The sequence below is a fragment of the Drosophila nasuta genome, chromosome 3, assembly GCF_023558535.2.
Source record: "Drosophila nasuta strain 15112-1781.00 chromosome 3, ASM2355853v1, whole genome shotgun sequence".
Lineage (NCBI taxonomy): Eukaryota > Metazoa > Arthropoda > Insecta > Diptera > Drosophilidae > Drosophila > Drosophila nasuta.
In genome coordinates, this window is record NC_083457.1 from 18,067,565 (window position 1) to 18,089,960 (window position 22,396).

Consider the following 22,396-nt stretch of genomic DNA (forward strand, 5'->3'; position numbering starts at 1 on the left):
TTATTGTAGAGATATGAGGAATTCTTCTACTATTTTTAATCAAGTTTTTTTTAAATTTTTGCTACGCTTTCTTCCGCCCCCAAACCGAAAAATATCGAATAACTAGCGCAATTTCGAAGCTAGAATCGCTATTTCGAACATACAATAATAACTGTAGAATTTATGATTCCTAAAAATTTGGATGCGATCAAATAAAAATTGTCAAAGGTATTTAAGAAGCCTACGGTATTAAATGTTTTTCCTGACAATCTAATATATATTGCACTCTATGGTATATTCTTAATGTAGTACTATATCAATATACCAAATATAGCTCTTTATATATTTTAGTATTTTTGAGGTATATTAAATTGGTATATTTTCAGAATAATATCGCACTGTTTTAGATTTACAGTTCAGCACACTCGATTGTAGCTATATTGCTTGTTTATATTTTACTTATGTGATAATTTCTAAAGTATTTGCTTGTGTAATTTGAAATTACTTTAAATGAAGAAAATATAAATATATCGATATGAGACACTATTAATTTCTATAGAAAAAAAAAAGTATTTTCACCCGATCAAAACTGATTACTACCCGCACTCCGCTCCTGGTGTTTGTATTGTGAGCATGACTCGCTGCGATTCTCCCTTACCCCTCGTCGATCTGGGCACCAACAGCAGTTGCATTTCATTTGATTCAGGGAGAGCAACAAATCAATTTGCATGCGGTAGTTTTGCAGATTTATGGCATTGGCATCTGTGCATATAATTTTTGGGGCGAGGCTTTCGCATGCAAAAATACTCTCACATACTCATATAGTCGCGTATGTTATATAAAATAATTTCTTAAATAAAAAACGGGAATGGAGAGCAAAAAGCATTTAAATCAATTGCCCTATGAAACTAGTAGAAATCGCTTATGAATTGTCATAAAAGTCAGAAGCATAGAACAAGCATCAAATTGATTTCTGACGCACAACACAAACACTCATTTTTAGTCATTAGCAGTTTGGGTAAAAATGATTCGTCTCTTATTCCGTGTGACCCGCGAATGACCGTAGACTGGACTGAACCGGCTCCTAATCGAGCGGGGCAACAACAACAATGGGAACAACAACATTAACAAAAGCAAGCAAAGAGCAGAAGCCAACGCAATCAACCCGAAAACCTCAGAAACCAAAGCAAAGCCAAAGCCAAAACCAAAACCCAGACCAACTGAAGCATCCACTGTCCACCGCGGATCGTTGCCTCTTTTAACGCTGATGATGTCATGCGGGTGGCACGAAGGAGGAGGGGATAGAGAGAGAGAGGCAGGGGAAGCATTGGCAACTGGATACGGCAATTTGGTTTGGGGATTTCGCACGCTGCTCAAAATCTACCTAAATAATGAAGCACAATTTGCAATACCCTGTGAGTCAAGCTAATTGGGTAGTTGGCCTTTAAACACAGATAGGAAACTTAATATGTTGTATAGGGTATGTTGAGGTCTGTCACTCCATACCCTGCAAACTTGTTTTGCCTTTTCTTGATGTTTTATAGTACTTTATGATATGTTTTGAATACAATACCATATAAATATACTATATATAGTCTTTGGTATATTTTAGAATTTTTTTGGTATATATTGTTTTATATAGGGTAAGATAACGTCTATCACTCCATACCCTACAAACTTGTTTGGCTTTGCGCCATTGCCTTTTCTTGATGTTTTGTTGTACTTCTTTTCTTTTCTTATTTTTTTGATAGTTGGTTTCGGTTCGATTTCGATTTCGATGATTACATTTTGGGCGGTCAGATAACACAAACACTTGGACAGCCACAGAGAAAAAGAAAGAGAAAGAGAAAGAGAAAGAGAAAGAGAAAGAGAAAGAGAAAGAGAAAGAAAGAGAGAGAGCTTGACCCAAGTTCAGCTCAAATGTCGTTCAATTTTCATAATAGCAATTTTTATGTGAGGCCAAATTTAATAAGATTTTCTATTAGCGACAACGAAAATAATTTAATTAGAGTGAAACGTTATATGAGGTTGCGCGCAATTATTTATATTTCTGTCGGTTGGCCATTTAACTAGCGAAAAAGCAAATGGTTCTCGTATTTCTTTTGCCTCTAATGAGACACACTAATTGCACGAAGCTTTGAATTATTTATAGCCTTCAACAAAAATTCAAAGTTAGACAAACTTTCAGATGGCACGCCACAACAGCAGAGTAGAGCAATGGCAACCAGCAACCAGTAACCAGCAACCAGCAACCGGCAGCCAAGGGGCATCAGTTTGTTTTTGTTCGGGGGCTTTTCAACACATTAATAAACTGCATATGCAACAGCTCATTAAAAGCCACTCGAGCCTGTGGCAACACGCAAGGCAGCAGCCCAAGAGAGCTTCCAGAAAAGTGCCAGCAAACCAGATCTCCAGATCTCTAGATCTCCCAGAGCTGAAGCGACGACGACGACGACGACCATGTCAAGTGGCCAGACCGCATTGAGCAAAACCTTAAGAAGCAGCAAAACTACTTGAGAGTTTACTTAGTATATTTGCTTGCTGCTGGCTGTTGATGTTGATGTTGCCTCCTTTTGTTGTTGTTGTTGCTGTTGTTATGTTGGCTTTTTGGGCCAAACAAAAGTGAAGTTCTGTATCTCTCTCTGTCTCTCTCCTTCTAGCTTTGCTTGCTGTTGTCTGGCGCGTCATCGCGGCGACATTCACCCACTAACTGCCAAGGGGAAATTAGGGAAAAACGCAGCAGCAACCAGCAACCAAGAACAACATTCAACATCCAACGAGGCTGTCAAGCAATAGCATGCAAATGCCGCACACTCGCATATGTGTGTGTGTGTGTGTGTGTCTGTCTGTGGTGTGTGTTTGGTTCTCTGCTGGGCTCATGGGGCCAGTCAGTTGCCCGAGTTGCCAGTTGCCAGAGTTGCCAAGTAGCGAACGCGTTGATTTCGCATTTATGCAAATTTCACGTACACTTCACGACTGCGTTTTGCGTTTTGCGTTTTTTTTGCGCGCCAACTTTTTTTTTCCACTACCATTTTTTGTTGTCTTCTATTTTTTACGCGCTTTTGTTCGCCCGGTCTAAAGTAAAGTTTTGGCTAGAGTGAATCTGAAGTTGTGCCTAGCGTCGAGTGATTTTTAGTTTGCTTTGCTTTTTTTCTGTTTTTTATGTCTGTTTTTATTTTTCTATGGCGAGATTTCCTCGCCTCCCTCTCTCACTCGAACAGTGGCAGATTCTAGCTCCATTTGCTGAGGCATCCGTTGATGCAACGTGACGTGACATGAACGTGACGTCATGTGTGTTGGCGTGCTTGTGGCTCGGGATCTAGCTGAATGGCTTTCGCTCTGGCTCTGGCTTTGGTTCTGGCTCTGAATCTGTTCCCGGGCAACAACAACAACAACAACTAGTGTTGCTGCTGTGTTGCCTTCGTTGACTGCGCTGTTGCTCTTCAGTCTGTCTAATGCAATGCGCGTGCTAAATGGGCGTAACTCAACGGCTCGACGACTTTTTGCGTTGCTGCGACGCTTATCAAGCGCTGAAAAAAACGCAAAACTTTTTCACTCAACACACACACACAGACACTCACACACACACACGTTCTGCATCTGTCAGTGCATCAAAACACTTGAGTATTCGAAAAGTTGTCGTTTTTTTGCATGCAGTTTTAGCGTCGTGTCGAATGCGGCGTATACGTAATGTTTGGCTTTGCATTTTCTGTTCGTTGTGTTTTTTTCTTTCGCTCATATTTTACACACACACACACACATACACAAGGCAGCTGACAAAAGTGACACTTGCTTTCACTGTTTGTTGTTTTTACCATGTGTGTGTGTGTGTGATTATTTTGCTTCTTGGCGCTCTCAAGTGCTCTGTCAACTGCTGAGCGACGGCAAACACGCCTAAATGCGATGCCAAAAGAATGCAAGTGACATTGAGAATGCGCCAATTTGCAGCACCATGGAACACCACAAACATACTTTGTCTGCGCTGCATCGAAAGTTTTCGCTTAGCTGCCCCTCCGCTGTCTCCTATCTCCTGTCGCCTGTCTCCAACTCACTCTCCTCCACCTCATTGTGGCTGTCTGGGCAATGGCCACGCGCTGTTCGCCTTGACTTGTCGTCACAGTGCTCGACAGCAGCAGCAGCAACAGCTGCAGCTGCACAGGTGGGCGTCCAATTCACGGCTCTTTCTCTCACTCACTCTCTATCTGTGTCTATCTTTCGCTCTGCCACTTTTAACATGCTTGACTAGCTGGCATTGATAGTCCAGACCCCGTGCTATAAACCAGAGCGAGTGCTGCACTCGGAGTTAGACAAGCGTGTGATAAGTTCATTACCACAATGTAATCCAATGTCTGCCCTTTAAGACTCCGCAAAATGCAATGATTACAATTTACTTTGCCATTTTTATTTACCCGTTAGCCATAGGGTAGAAGAGTATTATAAATTTGTGACTGCCGGAAATATATTTAACAGGCAGAAGGAGGAGGAGGCATCGCCGACCCCAAAAAGTACCATGGAATATATATATATATATATATATATATTCCATGTCCTTCCGTCTGTCTGTCCGTCTGTACATAAGAACACCTAGATCTCAGAGACTACGGGTCTTAGTTAGTTGCTTTGACTGACAATCTGGTATAGAATACACCATATCAATATACCAAATACGACCTTAGGTATAATTTAGTATATTTGCAGTACATTGATGTGGTTTGTTATAAGTATGTTTTGTACTATATGGTATATTTTGAATTTGATACTATATAGCCATCGGAATATTTTAGTATTTTGTCGTGTATGAATTTGGTATAAGGCTTATGGGTAGCAGGTATCTCAAAGTCGAGCTTACTGGACTGCAGCTTTCTTACTTGTTAAATACAGTTTTGACCCCAGAGAAACTTTGCCAACTTGCCAGTTACTTAGTTAGTTAGACTGCAAATCATTTTAGCAACTTTCTTCACTTAATAAGTAAATACTCCCTCTATTTATCCTCCTAATCGCACTTTTCCATTATATCACACATACTCCGAAATATGTAAATTGAACACATAAATTACTTTTTTGGCAGCATTTTGATTGAATATAATTTTTGCGGTCGCATCAAATGAGATTCTAATTATTCCATCAAATGCAAATCGCATTTTTACTGTGCGCAGTGTGAAGAGTGGAGACAAAATTGATTAATTTCTCTGCACACAATTTAAATTTCAAATTTAAATGCAAATTTGCAATAAATGTTTAATGCAATGTTTAAGCACGACATCAATTGAAAATTGTTGAACCAATTTTCTCAAAACGATTTAAAAATGCATTAGAAAAATACTTTGTAACGAAATTGGTTTTGTCATTGAATTTACTAGAAGCAAATCAGATTTTCTCGACTGCCAGTAAATTGTAAATATTTGAGTACGTTTATGTGCGGTTATTAATATCGCAAAAATAAAAATAAAAACGAGAACAATAAATGATCGACGCCCAAACATGCTATAAATATCTTCAATTTACATCCGAATAAAGTTAACGTTATCTTCGCTTTCGGATCGAATGAGAACTTTATTGATATAATCTTGTTTATTACACCCATTTTGTTGATTTATGGTTGCAGGGTATGGCATTAGCCGTAACTTTAAATTGCCGATCTCAAAGCGAAACAAGTAAGAAAGCTACAGTCGAGTGTGTTCGACTTTAAGATACCCACTACCCATCTTCAATAAGACCATATTCTACTAATATACCGAGTATATAGCACAAATACTAAAATATACCAAATGTTAGGTTTGGTATAACGGTATGTACTAAATTCAAAATATACCATATAATAAAAAATATACCAAATTGTCAGCCAAAGTAAAATTATAGCTCTATCTCTTATAGACTCTGAGATCCAGTGACAATTACCATCGAAATAAAGTTTAAGTAATCTTCGCTTTCGAATCGAGTTGTATTGATGTGATCACGTTTATAATACTTATTTTGGAGATTTATGGTTGCAGGGTATGGCAGTAGCCATAACTTTAAATTGTCGATCGCAAATCGAAAAAAAGCAATGCCAAGGGGCATGAAATTGTTTATGAGGTTTTGTTTACTTTTTCGTTCACTTTGTTCAGCAACTGTTTAATTTAATTTATTATTTTTTTATTTCATTATTGTTTTCATCATTTTTTTGTGCGGTTTTTGTTTTTGTTGTTGTTTGCAAATCGGTCAGTGCCTACACTGGCGATAAGTTAATGCATTAAAGCACAGAATTGAATCATTCATATGCGAGTCTATATACTATATACATAACATAAATGTATTTATATTGTGTATGAGGCAAGTGTTGTTTTTATGTGCTGCGATAAATGTCGCATAAATGTTGCACAATATTATTATTTACAATTCAATGAGAATGCTGCCAGCGCAGCGAAAGTAATTAAATGCAATATAAAACAATCAAAAAACAAATCCTATAAATTAAACTTGATGTCATTGCTTAAACCACACAATTAAATAAAGCCAAAAACTAAAAAAAATTATATGTATGATATATGTATTTGAATATGGTATAAAATCTGTCACTAGAATAGTTAATGCCGTATTAGTTTTTTGAGCTAATAAAGCGTAATTATCAGCGCATTTATTTAATTAGCCGCATAAAAGTATTTCGCTTTTTTTCTCGCTTTCGTTTTCGTTGTTGTTGTTGTTTACCAACTCTCAGAAATTTGTTAACTTTAGTAAATGTGATTTTAATATGCCTGTCAAATTGTTGTGGTTGCAACTTTGTCGACGCTTCATTGGATCTGATTTTATCTGGTGAACTGCGGTCGATTCTAATTAAACCCAAAAGACTCTATTTCGAAATGTTAATGCTATTAACTATGTAGAATATTTAACTATTTATAGTGAAGAGAAAGATCATTGTACAGTCGGTGATAATCTGGAGCTTGTTGTCATTTGATTAAGCATAAGCAAATGCAATTAATTTCCAACTATTTTTAATTACCTTTTGTGCATAATTTGTGGCTTTAATGACAAACAAAATGCGATTAACCGCAATGCAATTGCAAATGGAAATCCAAACTGACTAAAGATAGAGGCTTAAGCTCTGAATGTAATTGCTTGCAACTTGCAACTTGCAACTCGGATGAGACTCAGACTCTAGTCTCGATCTAGCTAATGCCAGTTGAAAGCCAATGACAACAGACAGCTGCAGATTGAAAGTCAGAGATAAATCGAGTGCAACAAATGCCAAAGGCTTGAGCAGCAACCGTTGGATGCGCCTCTCTTTTGCTTGATACCTAATGCCTAATGCCTGGGCATAATTCTCAATCAAAAATGGACACATTTTGGGGCACCATTTGATTTATGGGGCATGGGCTGCAAGCACTTGTTGCGACTCCCAAGGCAATTGCCACACGCACACCGAATAGAAGAGGCAAACAGACAATGACAGTGCCTTCGAGTGGGTGTCGTTCAAGTCGTCCTGTATTTCTACTTCAGCTCCAGCTACAGTTCGTTCTCATTCTCATTCTCGTTGCCGTTGTCGTTGTCGTTGTCGATGCTCTGACAGTTTACAAAGTGCTGCAATTAAGTTGACAAAGTGCTGGCTTTTACACACGGCAAAACGGCGGCTCTGGCAAATTTGTAATGGCAACAGTGAAAACACTTAAATGAATTTGTTAACCATGCCGCATGCCGCATGCCGCATTCAAACAGATGCGCAGATGCGAGTCAAGTGCGCAAATATCTGGCAGATACTTTTCAATTAATCAGCTAAGAAACTTGCTAATAAAACAGAACTCAAGCCTGACCCATGAACTCACAGTTTGTTGAGGTTGAAAGGGAAGTTAAGCAGATAAAGATGTCAACAGCTTACAGGGTATGGCTGCAGTCGAGCACTTCCCTCTGCTGCCTCAACAAACATTTCGCATTGTTCTGTTGCGTGTTGTTAGCGCTGGCAGCGTCTCCAATTTGTCAGCTTGTTTAATGGGCGACGACAAGTGTCAGAAGACAACAGGCAGAGGCAGTTCACTTCTCTCCTTCCTCTTTCGCCCCCGCTGCCACTTGTGGCACTGTCGCCTCTGCAGCTGATGCGCTGCGTATTTAGCCAGAAGTTCTATTTGGTCTGCTTAAAAACATATCTGTCAGCCAAAAAAACTATTTCAAGTGTCAAAGGCGGCTGTTGTTTGTGTCATTCTGGGCACTTTTGTCATTTGTTGATGATGTTTTGTTTTTACTGCTGCTGTTGCATGGTAATCGGAGCTGCAGGATTGGAGATGCACTTCGGATTACTCAATGGGCTAGCTAGCTAGCTGCTTCGTTCACAATTTATGAATCTGTCAAGTGGCATTATCCAATCGCAATTATTCATATGGAATTTGCAGCTGCTGCTGCTGCCGCTGATGATGGCAACGACAACGACAACGCCAACGCAATTTAAACTCGAGTCCAAGTTTCTCTCACTCGTGTTTCTTGATTTTTTTGGCAAGTCGTGTGCAAATTGTAATTTATTTTCGTATCGTTTAGTTTAGGCCCAGCACGTTCTATACATTTTGTATATACACCATTTATATTATATGCTATACTGAGATTTCTTTTTCATTGAAAGATTTTTGCCCTGGCACATTTCATAGATGTGTTATGAGAGATATATTCGTATATTCGTCGTGTCTGTCTGAAATTGTTGCGCCCAATTTCCGCCCTGGCCTTCTGCATTCGTTCCCCCTCCTCTCTCTCTGACTCTTATCTTTTGGCCATCGCTGTGAAAATAGCGACAAGGGTAAGGGCAAATTGCAGACACAGGATTGTTGCAAAGGCAACATCGCCAGTAATTTTCATTGAGATTTTTCGTTTTCACTTTCATTCCGTCGCCTGTCAACGCCACAAAAAAATGTGACAATCAAATTTGATATGTGACTTTGGCATTGACGTCGACTTCGACGCCGATCGAAATAGATTTTTGGGTAGTAAAAATAAATTGAAATCTTGTACACATAAATCGCTTTATGTCTGCACTTGCGAAGGCCTTGAAAATCACAAAAGTAATAACAATAACAAAAGGCTAAAGTCTCCGATCACAATTTTGTCTTGTCTCTTTTGAATACCTTCACAATGGATAGAAATAAATAAACATGAATTGAGAAATCTAGTTCTATTATTATAATGAGGATTCTTCATTGATCTGTGGAGGCCTTCATACAAACTTAATTTTGAATTTGCAATCAAATTGTCCGCGATCCATTTATCTAAGCATGACTAACATATATAGATTAATACGCAAATGTTGAAGAACTATTCTTGGATAAATATTTATTGAAACATATTAAAGAGCTCTCGGTTAATTGGAATCCATTCAATACGGTTGCCAAGTGGGTGGAACATAAATACTAATGGTCTGTGGGGGAATACTAAAGAATGCCTTCGAAATAAAATAAACCAACAAAAAAAAAGTTTGATTAACGCATTTTAAACATAAAAAATTTCAAGAGTGAAAATAGACTTTTCAAGCATTTTTATTTTTATGGGGGAGAAATAACGAAAATCACGTTTTGATTTACGAGCACAAGTTGCATGGAAATTGTTTGCATTGCAAAACTTGCTTAAAGTCCCCACAATAATAAATTGTTATAATTTTTATAACGCTTGTTAATTGTTGAAGTTGGAGTTTGGATTTTGGATTTTTATGCGGGTTTTTACCAAGCAGACGAGACACTTTCGGCCAGACTGAGGCAGAGACACTTAACCCAATCTCGATGGGTCTTTTGCGGTTGAAACAAAAATTGTTTGCCAGTCACGTTTGTGCTGCAGAGCACTGGCTGAGGGAAAGAGAGCGATGAGGGAGAGAGAGAGAGGGGGAGAGAGCTGACTAAAGCAGTGGGTAAGCAACTTTATCTTTGCACTTCTTCAACACTGCCAAGATTTGTTTTTTCCCCTCGTTTTTTTTTTGTTGGTTGTATTTCGCACAGCTTTTTTGTGGGCGTTTATTTTGAACGCATTGTGATTGTTATGTAACTGCGATTGCGATTGTAAAGTGATTACTTTTTAGTCAAATTTGCGAACTCGCTCGTTGTGTAAGCCATGAATCGCTCTCCCCTCTCCCTCTACCCCTCAGAGAGTGCGAAAGTGTGTCGCCGTTTAACCCAGAAAGTGAATAACAACTCGATGAGGGAGTGAGTTAAAGCGCACTCAACTGAACACCCTGTATAGCGGATGCGGGCCGAACATTATTTTTACGAGCAACAGCAACAGCCAGAGTCGCTGCCTCCCACTGCCCCCCCGCCAAATGCACTAATAAGTTATTTAATTATGGACTTGAAGAGTGTTGTTTGCATTGTTTGCCGCTGTGTTCTGAATGACATATGAGCCCTGAAGACAGTCGAAACAAGCGAAATGAAATATGCATACATCAGCACATTAGCCGCAACGAGACGCCAAAAGAGTGGGAGAACACACTGAGAGAGAGAGAGAGAGAGAGAGAGAGAGAGAGAGAGAGAGAAAGAGAGAGAGCAATCTACCATGACAATTCATGAAGGTTAAATTCTTGCGAAATGATTTTGTTTTTCATTCGCTCTTTGACTCCGTCGCTGAATTGCATGCAGAATGCGTTCAGCTTTGCCATTGCAGAGTAATTAAAATAGTATACACTGAAAAACAAGAAAAGTCATGAACATTCGTCTTGAAAATTATGTTCCTAAATTAAGACCACATAAAGGTTCTAAAAATGAAGAATATTAGTCTACAAAATACCAAATTCTCAAAACATGACCAAAAATACTAGATTTAATTTAAGTCAATTCTGTAATCCATCGAAATTCCTAAAAAGATTTTCATCATTAGCTCAGTTAGTTGAGCTGTAGCGATCCAATCTTCATTAAAGTCTAAGAAAGGAAGTCCTGATAAGAATTTCTTAGGTAAGAGTTATTGACAACATCTGAATAAGTAAATAATAAAATAGTAAATAAAAACAATAAAGTAATATTTTGTTGATTTTCTAATATGATTTTTGAACTTAACACTATACGATTTTCCCTCTTATTGATAATAACTTGAGTGCTATGTATATCAAATGATCTGGCAATCAAAATGTGTGTTTTAACTTTACGATTTTCATGTTCTTGACGTACTTTTCAGATTAAAATTCTTTTTACAAAGTAAAATCAAGATTTTGATCTTGATATCAAAACATTTTTTTCAGTGTACACTAAGCTACTCGCAAATATTTTGTAGAGCATGTTGCATATATTTTGCAGCTACTATTTCTTCCGCTGCTTTTCTCGTTTCTTTCATTCAACAAGAGTTCCAAGCCATGAAATATTGTCACGCACAAGAAATGTAGATGTTGAAATGTTCTTTGAGATCTGGGAAGGAACTCTGCATTGCATGTGGAGCAGAATGAGAGGGAGTGGGGGGAAATCATTCGGTCATTCGTCGCCTGTATAAATACGATTCTAATGAGCACGGCGTGTTGCTTTTTTCTCTGCGCTCATTAGGCACTTCGCCCCCTCCCACTTCGCCCCTGCCAAGCAGCTCATTGCGTTGACCCCTCAAGAGTCGTAAGTTGCATTTGGCATCGCAGTGACTGTCGCCTGCTGCTTGGCGCTTAATTTATGACTTGAATTGCAGTAGTTTTATTGCAATCTCAATTGCTGCCCCGCTTTGACGTCACTTTCAACGTCTTCGACCAGGGTTGCTAATTAATTGCACCCAGCTGATAAAAATACACTTCCACTCGCAGCTGGTAAACAAAGCAAACTCATTCACTGCTCTAGGGAAACACAATCCGATTGCCGCAGTTGAAATTGCTTCTGGTTCCATCAGTTGTTCATGAATTAACTGAATGACTACTGACTGACTGGCAACGAAATGACGCAGCTTATCAGCAATTTGTGCTTTGCTATTGAATCAATGTATCAACGGGTTAGTGAGTAAACCTGTCTCCGATTCGCTTATCAGCTTATGGTGTGTGTGTGGTTCGATTTGATTGATAGCCACGAATAGCGGATGACATGTTAAGGAATTCTAAAAACAAGCAGCCTGTCATATCACATTGTTATATCGCAGAGTGATTAATGACAGCTAGACCCAAAGAGAGAGTCATAATCAGAGAGTTCATTAAACTTCAAGAACTATAAACACTCTCCGTCATTAGGCAAGTGAGTAAGAGAATTCATAAATACTCGCATTGCAAATATCTATAAACATTAATGGAAAATAAGACGGTTACATCACAGACAGAGGCATCTGCTGGGTGGTTAATGGAATGGGAACGGGAAGTGAGAAATGTGTATGGAAAATACGTATTACGTACGGCAGCGAAGGCAGCGACAATGCGCATTGCGTATACGCGATGTGAGCCATCGACTCTCGCTGAGCAAAAGGTCAGATACAGATACAGGGGCGGGCAGTGGTTGACTGACTGACTGGCTGGCTGTTTGTTGGCCGAAAATAGATCAAGCAGAAAACAGAAAGGAACTCGAAAGAAAGCAAAAAGATACGTCAAGAACACCGAAAGAAAGAAAAGCGCAATTGCCATCATCGTGCAGGCAAGCAAATCGAAAATGTGTACAGCACAGTCGAATGTGTGAATTGAAAATAGTCGACGAAACAAACGAGCGAGCTAAAAAGCTGCAAGATGGATAGATACATTTCACGTTGACCTAGAGATACATTAATATCTTTTGGCGCCTATTTATCTAATATACGACTAAATATTTTTAAATTACAAAATAAATGCCACCGAAATTATGGCCAACACAACAACAACAAGGAAAGCAACAACAACAGCAACGACAACAATGAATGCATTTCGGTTGACAGCAACACATTTCGTAAATTGTGAGCGATATGTATCTGCCAGATATTGTATCTAGCTGACTGCGCAGAGCGCAAAAAATTCAACGTACACAGACACAGACACAGACAGAGCGAGAGAAATATGTATGAGAAAATTCGGAAAGAAATCCGCGCAGCCATTTCGAAGATACTAAAAATAAACTCACCTTGAAAAGTTTCTAAAATTTTTGAATATATTTTATCTTATTTCAGCTGCTGTCCGTCCGCGCGTTCGAGGATGTATCTGTATCTGTGCTCTGGCCAAAACTAAATATTTTCTAGCTTGAATCCAGAAAATGTTTGCTGCTTTCCGTTGTTGTTGCTGTTGTTCTTGTTGTTCTTATTGTTGTTTATGTTGTTGTTATTCTTGCAGTCTCGATTTTTGTTGTTGTCGTTTAACGAGTGCCAAAAAAAAAATGAGTTGAATTTGTTGTTTCTCTCGTGAACAATTCGAAACTGTTGGTTAACTTTTTGTACACGAGATAATTCGTTTCGTAAGGGATTTTCTCTAGAAATTTAGTTGTTGGGTTTTTCGATATTTTGGTTTAACCTTCAAAAAACGTTGCACAGAAATTCACATAAATTTATTTACATTAACACAAAGCACACAAGTTTTTGGCCCTAACTGAGAGAAAAGAGTGGGAGAATCGACGACGGCATGAATGACAATGAAAGAGATAGAATGAGCAGTTAAATAATGCAAGAGAGAGTGAGAGGGAAGGAGTTATTGATTTTATATTGATAATGACACCATGTAAATATATATTTGCTTTTTTTGTAGTATTATTATTATTGCTGATGATGTCAATTATCAGTTGCGCATTTTATGAACTAATTTCTTTGATTTTCTTTTTTTTTTTGTATTGTTTACTGTTCGCAGTCTTCACTGGTGACTAATATATTTATATTTATATATATAATGTATGGGTATTTGTAAAATTCAATATACACACTTTTGTTGCTGATTTCGTGAATTGATTTGATTGATTTTATTGCGGCCTGTTCGAGTTGTGTGTTGTGTGTTTTTTTGGGGGCGACGTTAACTAAGCGACGATTTTCTCTCAACTAAAGCAAAAACCAAAACCGAAACCGAAAATTTCGTATGTGAAATGGTTTTTTTCGAACTAAAAATCTTTTCAAGCAAGTGGCAGCTCAGTCGCTGCCTCAGTCGACGCCAGCGTCGCGGTCGCTTTCGCAGTCGCAGTCGCTGCCTGCATTTTGGGGCCGCGCGAGAGTCTTATTTTTGCTGTTCTTTTTCATTTTATTTTTTGCCCAACTACATGCGTGTGTGTGTGTGTGTTGCTCACATACCCGCAGACGTTGTCAGCTCACCTACCTCCCCCCACCACCCAACCGCCCCCTTTTGCCGCACCCCTTTCACGAGCGACACCGACACAGAAACCGAAAACAGAAATGCTACAAAAACCGCGCCAACAGACGGCGGCAACAACAGCAACCAACGGCTGCCAATGTCTGTCTCAAGTTGTACAATTCTTTGTTGTTCTCGTTGTCGATATATATTTGTGGTTGTTGCTATTTGTTATACATTTATTTTGTATTTTGGCTAATTGTTTGTATCTCATTCTCTGCGCTTTCTAGCCTCCGTTTGATCTTTCCAATTGTGCGATCATATTTTCTGCCTATTTGAATATCCATTCCATCTAATTCGTTCAACTAATTTTTGAATGCAAAACTGTGCCAAGCAATAAGTAAAGTTAATCTACTCTCAGAATCTGAATTAAAACATGTTGTGGAGAAGACAAATTCATTTAATCACTAAAGAGATTAGATTATCTGTAAACACATGTTTAGTAAATATAGCAAGTTAATCATATGACATCATCCCGCATTGCTCATATCGTAAAATACTTTTGCTGTTGTTGTTCTTTGACTTCCACACGAATCCCTCGATAAATGTTATTAAAACTTTGCCCCAATCTCTGAGGCAATGTGCCATCTAGGTCTCAGCAAGGTCGCTGTAAAAATAGTTCAACTATCGAGAGCCATAGTATTTAAATTGTATTTCAAAGCGTTTTTAATCAAATATCTGAAATACCAAATGCAATAATCCCAGCATAAATTGTTGCCTGGCCAACGTAGAATTTGAATCGAGTTAAGGGCAGAAAAAAACTGCATATTTTAATATTGTGGCATCGAAAGCCCATGCGATTTAAGTAACAACAATAATAACAATAAATAAACAACTATGAAATTTAATAATAAACTCCGTTGGGCATAAAAACAATTTCAGCTTTTTAATTAAATCATGTTGCCGACTGCAAAAACTAACTAAAAATAATAGAGTAAAATCGTCGAGTAATTCAATCAAATAACAAAAACATTTTTCCACCCAACAGCGAATATTCGATTCGATAAAAACAAGTACGTATCAATTCTTTTTCTATTTGGTTTTTTTTTCTGTGTATTGCCAATTTCATTCTATAATACGATTGTCGCTTTTGTTTTTTGGCAGCTGAACTTTTCGTCGAAAGAAGATGACACGAGCTGATAATTATATAGTCCCAAATGCTGCAGATAAGTAGTAGGTAATTACAGACAGCGACTTGTTGTGCTTTTGCGTTTGCTTTTGCCACTCTGCGGTTAACGGACTGCGGAATGATAACAGTTATACGATTTTTTATGGTTGAAGCTATTTCTTTTTAAGCGTTTTTTTCGTTCACTTTTGCTTTTGCACTGCAAATTTGTATGCAAATTTTTTTTTAGTTACGTCAAATTCGATTTTGGAAGCAGAATTCTTTTTATTTTTATTTTGGAAAAGCACACACAAATTGAAATTGATTTGTTGTTGTTGTATATTTATTATTGTTGTTTGCGAGTGAGTCAACAAAATGTTGCCGAAAAACTGGCCACGGTCATAGCTGAATCACTCGGCGATAGCTGGAGATTTTTGCTCTCAAATGAAGCCGGTTTTATTAAATGCCGATACTCATAAATGTTGGTCAATTACTTTGGTAATTATACAATGGCACACTCACTTTTATTTCTTGTTGTGTTTACTCTCGGACAGCGTTAATGACGCTGAATCTATTATTAAAGTTCTCTTGAGTGGAGCGAGAAATGTATTATTACTGCTGTTGTTGTTGTTGTTGTTGTTATATTAAATAAAACCCGATACGGAGCGTAAAGACAACCGCGCGCGATCGTTGCTTTCAGACGAATGAATGGCAAAGGCAAAGGCGAAGGCGAAGGCGAAAGATCTCGACGAACGAAGTCACTGCCAGACTCACACACACACACACACACACACACTCACACACTCTCTCACCCACACAGACACACTCGCTTGCCACTTGCGAGCGTCTCTCGCGAGAGAGGCGTGCAACACACAAATCAACAGGTAAACGAAAGGTGAAAATACACAAATAACAACAACAATCAGCACACAGCTGTGTGCCATGAATGTATTTGTATGTGTGTGTGTGTGTGTGTGTGCTCTTGTGGATTGGCGAACTCAACTGATAAGATAAAAGCGAAAACACAAACAATGTCAACTCAAAAATTCTATGAAGTTATTTCTCTCGCTTTGTTTAGCTTTGTGTTTTTTTTTGCCGTTGCGCTATCTATCAACGATGATATCTTTAGTTTTGCGCATTTTTTATGAATATGTTTTTTAGTGCTCACTTCTGGCTAGACTTTTTGGCAACATTTATGTTGCTTTTACTTTTGTTTTGTTGAAAACGTTGTGCTAATTTGATGTTGTTGCTGTGGCTGCTCCACATAAAGATATAAAAATGTTGCCTGCCGAATCGCGAGATATTGCATGGACATGAGTATATATTCTATATTTAGGTTGCATGCCACAACACATACATTCACACACAGCACGCAAAAAACTGGTTACTCCAGTTTCCCTGATAATCTGGGTGACGGCTACAACAACAACAAAACAACAACAACAACAGCAACAACAACAGCATCAACATCGGACAACGAACACAGGCGTCTCTCAGATTCTTGTTGGAACTTGGGCTGATTTTCCTTTTTAGCGCCCCAAAAAAACATCAAGAAGAAGCAGCAGCAACAAGCAGCCAAATGCAACCAAAACTGAAAGCTGCGCAGTTGCAAAATAAAAAATTAAAAAAACAAACAAAACCGGTTGCTTCTATCCCGCCTCGAACCCAATCGCTATCCCTATCCCTATCCCTTTCTGCCATTTCGATATTGACCACAGCACTTTTGGAGCCCAACGCGCGTTCAGCTCTCAAAAGTTGCACAGTTGCACCCGGCCCGCACTTCATTCAGCAAAGCCAAAAGTGCTTGCTCAAAGACACTTTCATGTTCCCAGCTTCACACCCGAAGCTGTCCCCATGTCTCCATCTCTTTCTAATGACAGAGACAGCAACAACAAAAGCGGCTGTAAATCATTTAGCAACTATTTTGTTTGGCTTAGTGGCAAGCGTAGCCAAAAGGAAAACGCCGCACAAACATCTTAAAAATGTCACGCATGCGTAGTTGTTGGCATGCGCTTAATTGCAAGCTGGGGGACTGCTTTCCAGTCGATGGCGCGGCCACATTTTGTAGTACAAGTTAATAAGCGCAATGCAAACGGCGCGGACAAAGAGGAAATAATTATCATGATTATTGCGAAATAAAATTTATTTACTCAGCATTCTTACTATTTATTTATTTGTATTGTATATCCAAGTGTTCAAAGAGTCACAATGAAATTAGTAACACTGAAACATAGATGGCGCCAATAAGTCATGACACAATGCTCTTCAAACGTTTAGTGTTGTTTCCCACCAGAAGTGTAGCAAAGCAGCAAACCCTTATGCATATTGCAGTGCAAGCAGTTCAGCAAGCAGTGTGCAACTGATTAGCGCAAGAGTGGAGAGTTGCGTAAATTCTAAGCCAAAAAGTATGCAATAAAATGGGATTGTTTTTTGTTTCTCCATATAAGTCTGGCACCAGAAAACTAAATTTATGATATATAAAAAGATGTGAAAATGTACGCAAAGGAAAATTTTATGCCAAGCTTAGAATTTCCGTTTGTGAATGAGGAAAATATAAAGTATTATTGTAAAGGAACTTTTTTAGCTGCCTTTTAAAGACCATTGGCTTCAGAAGACTTAATCCTTAATCGATTTCAAAGAGCCTTATACAATATGTACTTGCATTGGACCAGCCATCTATTTGGTAAAGTTCTTATCCCAAAGCCGAATTGGAGTTGCGAAACTTCGTTGAAATGGGACTTAAGGAAGTCTAATCGATTTAAATTTCAAAATGTAGCTTAAAGATACTTTGTATGTCTTCGACAGACCGGAACGCCAAGTTTATAGCATTTTTTTTGTTTTGGCCAACGCGAGTCACGTCCACGTCTCACCAATTTGGGCAGCTGGCAATTTTACAGTAGTTTTTTTTTAGTTTCAGTTTGGCAAAGAGCTGAAATACTTTGATAGGGGCCGCCATTAAGAGCAATTACTGTGGCGATCTTGTACGATATATTTAATGGATTAATGTGTAGTAAACACATTATGAATGTAGCTCACGATCACATGGCTGCATCCACAAATAGAGTGCAAATCGGAGCATAAGCTGAGACCAGTTGCCACATCGAATGGTGTGAATTCAAAATTGAGTGATTAGATGGGGTTGGCCAGGAGGAGGCGAACATGGAGGAGGAAGAGGAGGTGAAGGCGTCTCTTTGATTTTGGGCGGCAACCGGATAGCTAATTTTGGCAAATTGTAATGAAACTCGTTTGCAATTTGATCGTCAATTATTTTACCTTGCAAATGGCATTTATAGGTTGTTTTTATTGCATTTCAATTGATTTTTAGTTGGCTACTAATTAAAAATACACACTATACCACACTGGCTGGCATTTGTTTATTTTCCTTTTTAGCTCATTTTGGTCAATGGATCCAACATATTAGGTAGCAGCAGACAGCAGCCGTTGGCGAAGACAAACACGTTCATTAATTAATTTGACAAGTTAATTTATTTGGACTCGAAAGGTTATTCATGCCTCACATTCCCATCCAGTCGCATCGCAATTTGAAACAAAGCACCCTTTTGCTGTGGCATGACAACCCTAAGCGCATTAACCATGGCAACTAAAATGGTTGACACAACAGAAAACACGATTCTATTTCTGCCAACAATACGTAGAGTACAACGCATATGTCGAGCTTTTTCTATCCTCCAGCAGCACCCAAATATTTACACATTCAACTCAACTCAACTTCATGTACGAAGCGGGCAGCGAGCAGATCAATTGCAATGGGGCAGTCATAGCGCTGCCCTCGCTGGAGGTGGTCAAAGCAGGTAATATGTTAACTCCAAACCATTTTCACGGACAAAGCTTTCATTACAACTGCAACTGCAACTGCAAATGAATAGACAATTTTTACAACTTCAATTAGTGCCCAACATGCCATCAGATGCAAACATCGATTGGCTGCTCCACATTTACTTTACACGTCGCGAATTCGAGCGATGCCGTCGGCTCATCGAACGTGAGTTGAATCGTCATTTGAATGCGGAGTATCTGTACTTTGTCAAGGTGAGTAAAGGACGGGGACGGGGATGTCCTTTCAAATTGATTGCTCCACTGACTTGGCTGTAATGGAAACAGGGCTTAATTGACCGCGAGGATGGCAACAACATCGAGGCACTGCGTAATCTGCAGAAGGCTGCCGAACTCAACTCAAAGAACATCGAGACGTACAAGGAAATCGGCCGCACGCTGTAAGCCAATTAGTGCTATCGATTTTTGTCGACACTCTCTAGTATACACTCGCTCCCTCCCTCTCTCTCTCTCTCTCTCTACCAAAATCAGCTATAATATGGGACGCTTTGGGCAGGCGTTGAACGTTTTTCGTGAGGCCGAACAGCACAGTCCACGCAGGGATCATGAAATCTATCATTATCTGGGTGAGCTGCTTTATCGTGCGGCTGCCACGCAACCACAACTGGAAATGGCCCGTCAACAGCAGGCCGAGGCCAGGGGCTACTTTGAGCTGGCCGTGCAGACGGGCAAAAAGTTGGAGAGCTACGTGCGCCTGGCTGAGCTCTATCGCAAGGATAAAGAGTACCAGCAGGCCATTGATGTCCTTGAGGCGTGTTTGCAGTGAGTTCCGTCTGGCTTTTAAATGCGTTTATCCATTCACATCTCCGTTCCCGTCTGTCTATCGCTTAGCTTGACACCCGAAAACGCCGAAGTGCTCACCGAAATCAGCGTATTGTATCTGAAAATCAATGAAACCCAAAGAGCCTACGATCGCTTGACGGAAGTCGTCAACATTGAACGGAAGTGCACGCCTAAAGGCTTGCTAGCCCTGGGCGCCATTTTGCAGGTAAGCAAGAGATGAAGTTAAGGTTGGAGTAGGAATCGATTTACTGATATCGAATCGCATTCGACAGTCGCGCAACGATGTGGATGGCGCCTTGGGCAAATACAGTCAAATCGCAGATGCCGAGCCGGAAATTGCCGAGCTTTGGAATAACATTGGCCTCTGCTTCTTCAAAAAGCAAAAGTTCATTGTGGTAAGCAAATAGATTAAACGCAATAATTGTGTGTATATACGCATTCTTGATTCAATTTAAAGGCTGTTTCATCGCTGCGCAAATCTATTTGGATATCGCCCCTCAACTACAATGCATTGTACAATTTGAGCCTAATTTATATTGCCTGTAAGTACAAAAGATTGCCAATCAGCAACGAAAACAACAATATTTTTGCATATAATCCCTCAATGATTGAACTACTGAAAAATAGAGAACTATCTGTGTATAATATTCCTCATTGTATTCCCGGGGTATAATTATAACATTCCTAGTAGACTCTTTATTAGTTAACTGTGCAATGCTTTGTATTCTTAGGCTGGGTTGAGTGCTGGAAGTGTGTCGGGAATTTAACCATTAAAGCACTTGTCTGAGCTCAGACAATAAAACAGAAAATATGCCGGAAAGTGTGCACAATAAAAACGGAAAAAATAAGCTCGAAACGGGGCTTTTCATAAATTGTAAAAGAAAATAGAAAAATATAAAAATGTGAATAGCAAAGGCAAGTTTTCTTTTCGGGTGAGCCAAGTCCAGGCCATTCAAGGACTCTACATTTTATGGAGCTCGTGGCCCGCGGGCTCTCCCCATGTCCTTCGGGCTCGTGTGGCGCAGGTTTATTGTTTAGGTTTTAACTTTCATTCTTGTTGCTGTTTTTGGTCTTATTGTTATTCCTGTTTGTTGTTTTCTGTTGTATGTGCATTGTTGTTTTATGGTAGTGATGGTTACCTTTTAGTCACTCACTGTTTACATTTTTCCACTGACCTCTAGCCGAACAATATGCCAGCGCTTTTCACACGCTGGCCGCATCGATAAACCTGCGCAAGGACAATGCCGAATGCTACATGCTGCTAGGATGTAAGTGAAAAAACAGAATGCAGTATTCATGCAGAGGCTAGTAAATCCATTTGCTGTTCCCCTATTCCATTTCCTATGCAGTGTGTCTACGCAAACTGGACGATACAGAGAATGCGTTTGTAGCCTTCGAGCGCGCGTGCAACCTCGCCCAGGGTCAACAAGGTGGCATGCGGCACCCGCTCGTGTTTCTGAATTTCGCACTCTTCTGCTATGAGACCGGGCGTCTGGCGCTGGCAACGGAGCAGTATAATCGCTTTATGGCCCACGCTCAGGACCTGTTGCTGCCCACAGAAGTAAGTCGAGTTTTCTGCCACCGTGCCCAATGGTTGCTGGCAGCAGCCTGTGATTAGTCCCAAACATATGTTATGTTTTGCACCAAATACTTAGCAAGATTAAATTCCAAATTGAAAACTTTTCATTGGCCGTTTTTAACATCCATTTATTTAAGTCTTCACACATGGTTGCCATTGGGCATGTAATGAAACTTTTAGCATTTAATTATGTTCTTTATATAATGCCAGGTATTGTTTAGTCAACTTTTGTTTGTTTTCTGTTAGTTTAAATTTCAGGCAACCAAACTAAAGTCCTTGCTGCGCATTTCAAGCCACAATCATGGCATTCTAGGTGACGGTGAGGATGCTGCTCAGTTGGAGGCAGATGCCAGTGAAGTGCCAGAGGAAATGCCCTTGGAAGTGAATGCAGTTGTAAGCCAAAACTGAGAGAGACACGCAGAGAAATAGAAATAAACAACGTCGCAGTAAATTAACTCACATCGAACATTTATTTGAACGTGTTCTTCAAGTGAATTCAAAAATCGATTTACAAATAGCGTAAAACATAATTGCAAGCCAATGAAAACCCATTAGCTAATCTTATCTAATACTATTTTCAATTACAAATACTTAAGTGTATATATTTTATATGCGTATAAGTGTGTGTATTTCTGTTTTTGTATACATGGATATTTAGACAAAGTTATTATTAGTTATCAAGTTTCAAGTATTAAATGCTCAAGAGAACAAGAGAAGCTCAGGGGCTCGTTGGCTTCTCGCCTTCTCTTGAGATAGTTTTATTTCAAAATCTGTATTACATAAAAAACATTATTCAACTCTTACAATCTAATTAATTGTAATAAACGCTGGCGTTCTCTGCATATCTCAGATGATAGATAATTATATTAATAAGTAGCTCAGTTAGTATTACTTAAATGTGTGTTTGTGTTTTAAG

At 39.1% G+C, this 22,396-nt stretch overlaps 3 protein-coding genes across 23 annotated transcripts in view; 2 read left to right on the plus strand and 1 right to left on the minus strand.

The window, feature by feature from the left end:
• Positions 1–15,958, minus strand: part of LOC132793200 (PDZ and LIM domain protein Zasp) — a 67,780-nt gene extending 51,822 nt beyond the window's left edge. For 6 of the 20 annotated variants that reach the window (XM_060802924.1, XM_060802923.1, XM_060802926.1 and 3 more), the window contains exon 1: positions 13,743–13,867. The gene's annotated coding sequence lies outside the window, so the exon portion shown is untranslated. Of the gene's footprint in view, positions 1–12,956; positions 13,340–13,742; positions 13,873–15,785 lie in introns of those variants that run through there. The other 14 variants (XM_060802912.1, XM_060802907.1, XM_060802913.1 and 11 more) reach the window with 8 other exon arrangements.
• LOC132793199 (uncharacterized) overlaps positions 1–22,396 on the plus strand; it is a 190,339-nt gene that overhangs the window by 59,657 nt on the left and 108,286 nt on the right. The window lies entirely within an intron of this gene.
• Positions 922–21,965, plus strand: LOC132793205 (Bardet-Biedl syndrome 4 protein homolog). Of its 2 annotated transcripts, none has more exons than XM_060802933.1 (11): positions 922–1,394; positions 18,654–19,075; positions 19,151–19,313; positions 19,386–19,498; positions 19,590–19,880; positions 19,950–20,106; positions 20,174–20,296; positions 20,359–20,443; positions 21,083–21,169; positions 21,251–21,462; positions 21,727–21,965. In XM_060802933.1, the coding sequence occupies exons 2-11, from the start codon at positions 18,834–18,836 to the stop codon at positions 21,886–21,888; spliced, it is 1,635 nt and encodes a 544-aa protein (XP_060658916.1). In that variant the 5' UTR covers positions 922–1,394; positions 18,654–18,833; the 3' UTR covers positions 21,889–21,965. The 2 variants fall into 2 exon arrangements, with proteins under 2 accessions (XP_060658916.1, XP_060658917.1); XM_060802934.1 differs by having other exon boundaries at positions 19,174–19,313.

Coding starts and splice junctions, on each gene's coding strand:
- LOC132793205 (XM_060802933.1), top strand. CDS start 18,834: ATGACAACCCTAAGCGCATTAACCATGGCAACTAAAATGGTTGACACA. Junction 19,314..19,385: donor AGTATCTGTACTTTGTCAAG/GTGAGTAAAGGA, acceptor TAATGGAAACAG/GGCTTAATTGACCGCGAGGA. Junction 21,170..21,250: donor ATGCTACATGCTGCTAGGAT/GTAAGTGAAAAA, acceptor TTTCCTATGCAG/TGTGTCTACGCAAACTGGAC.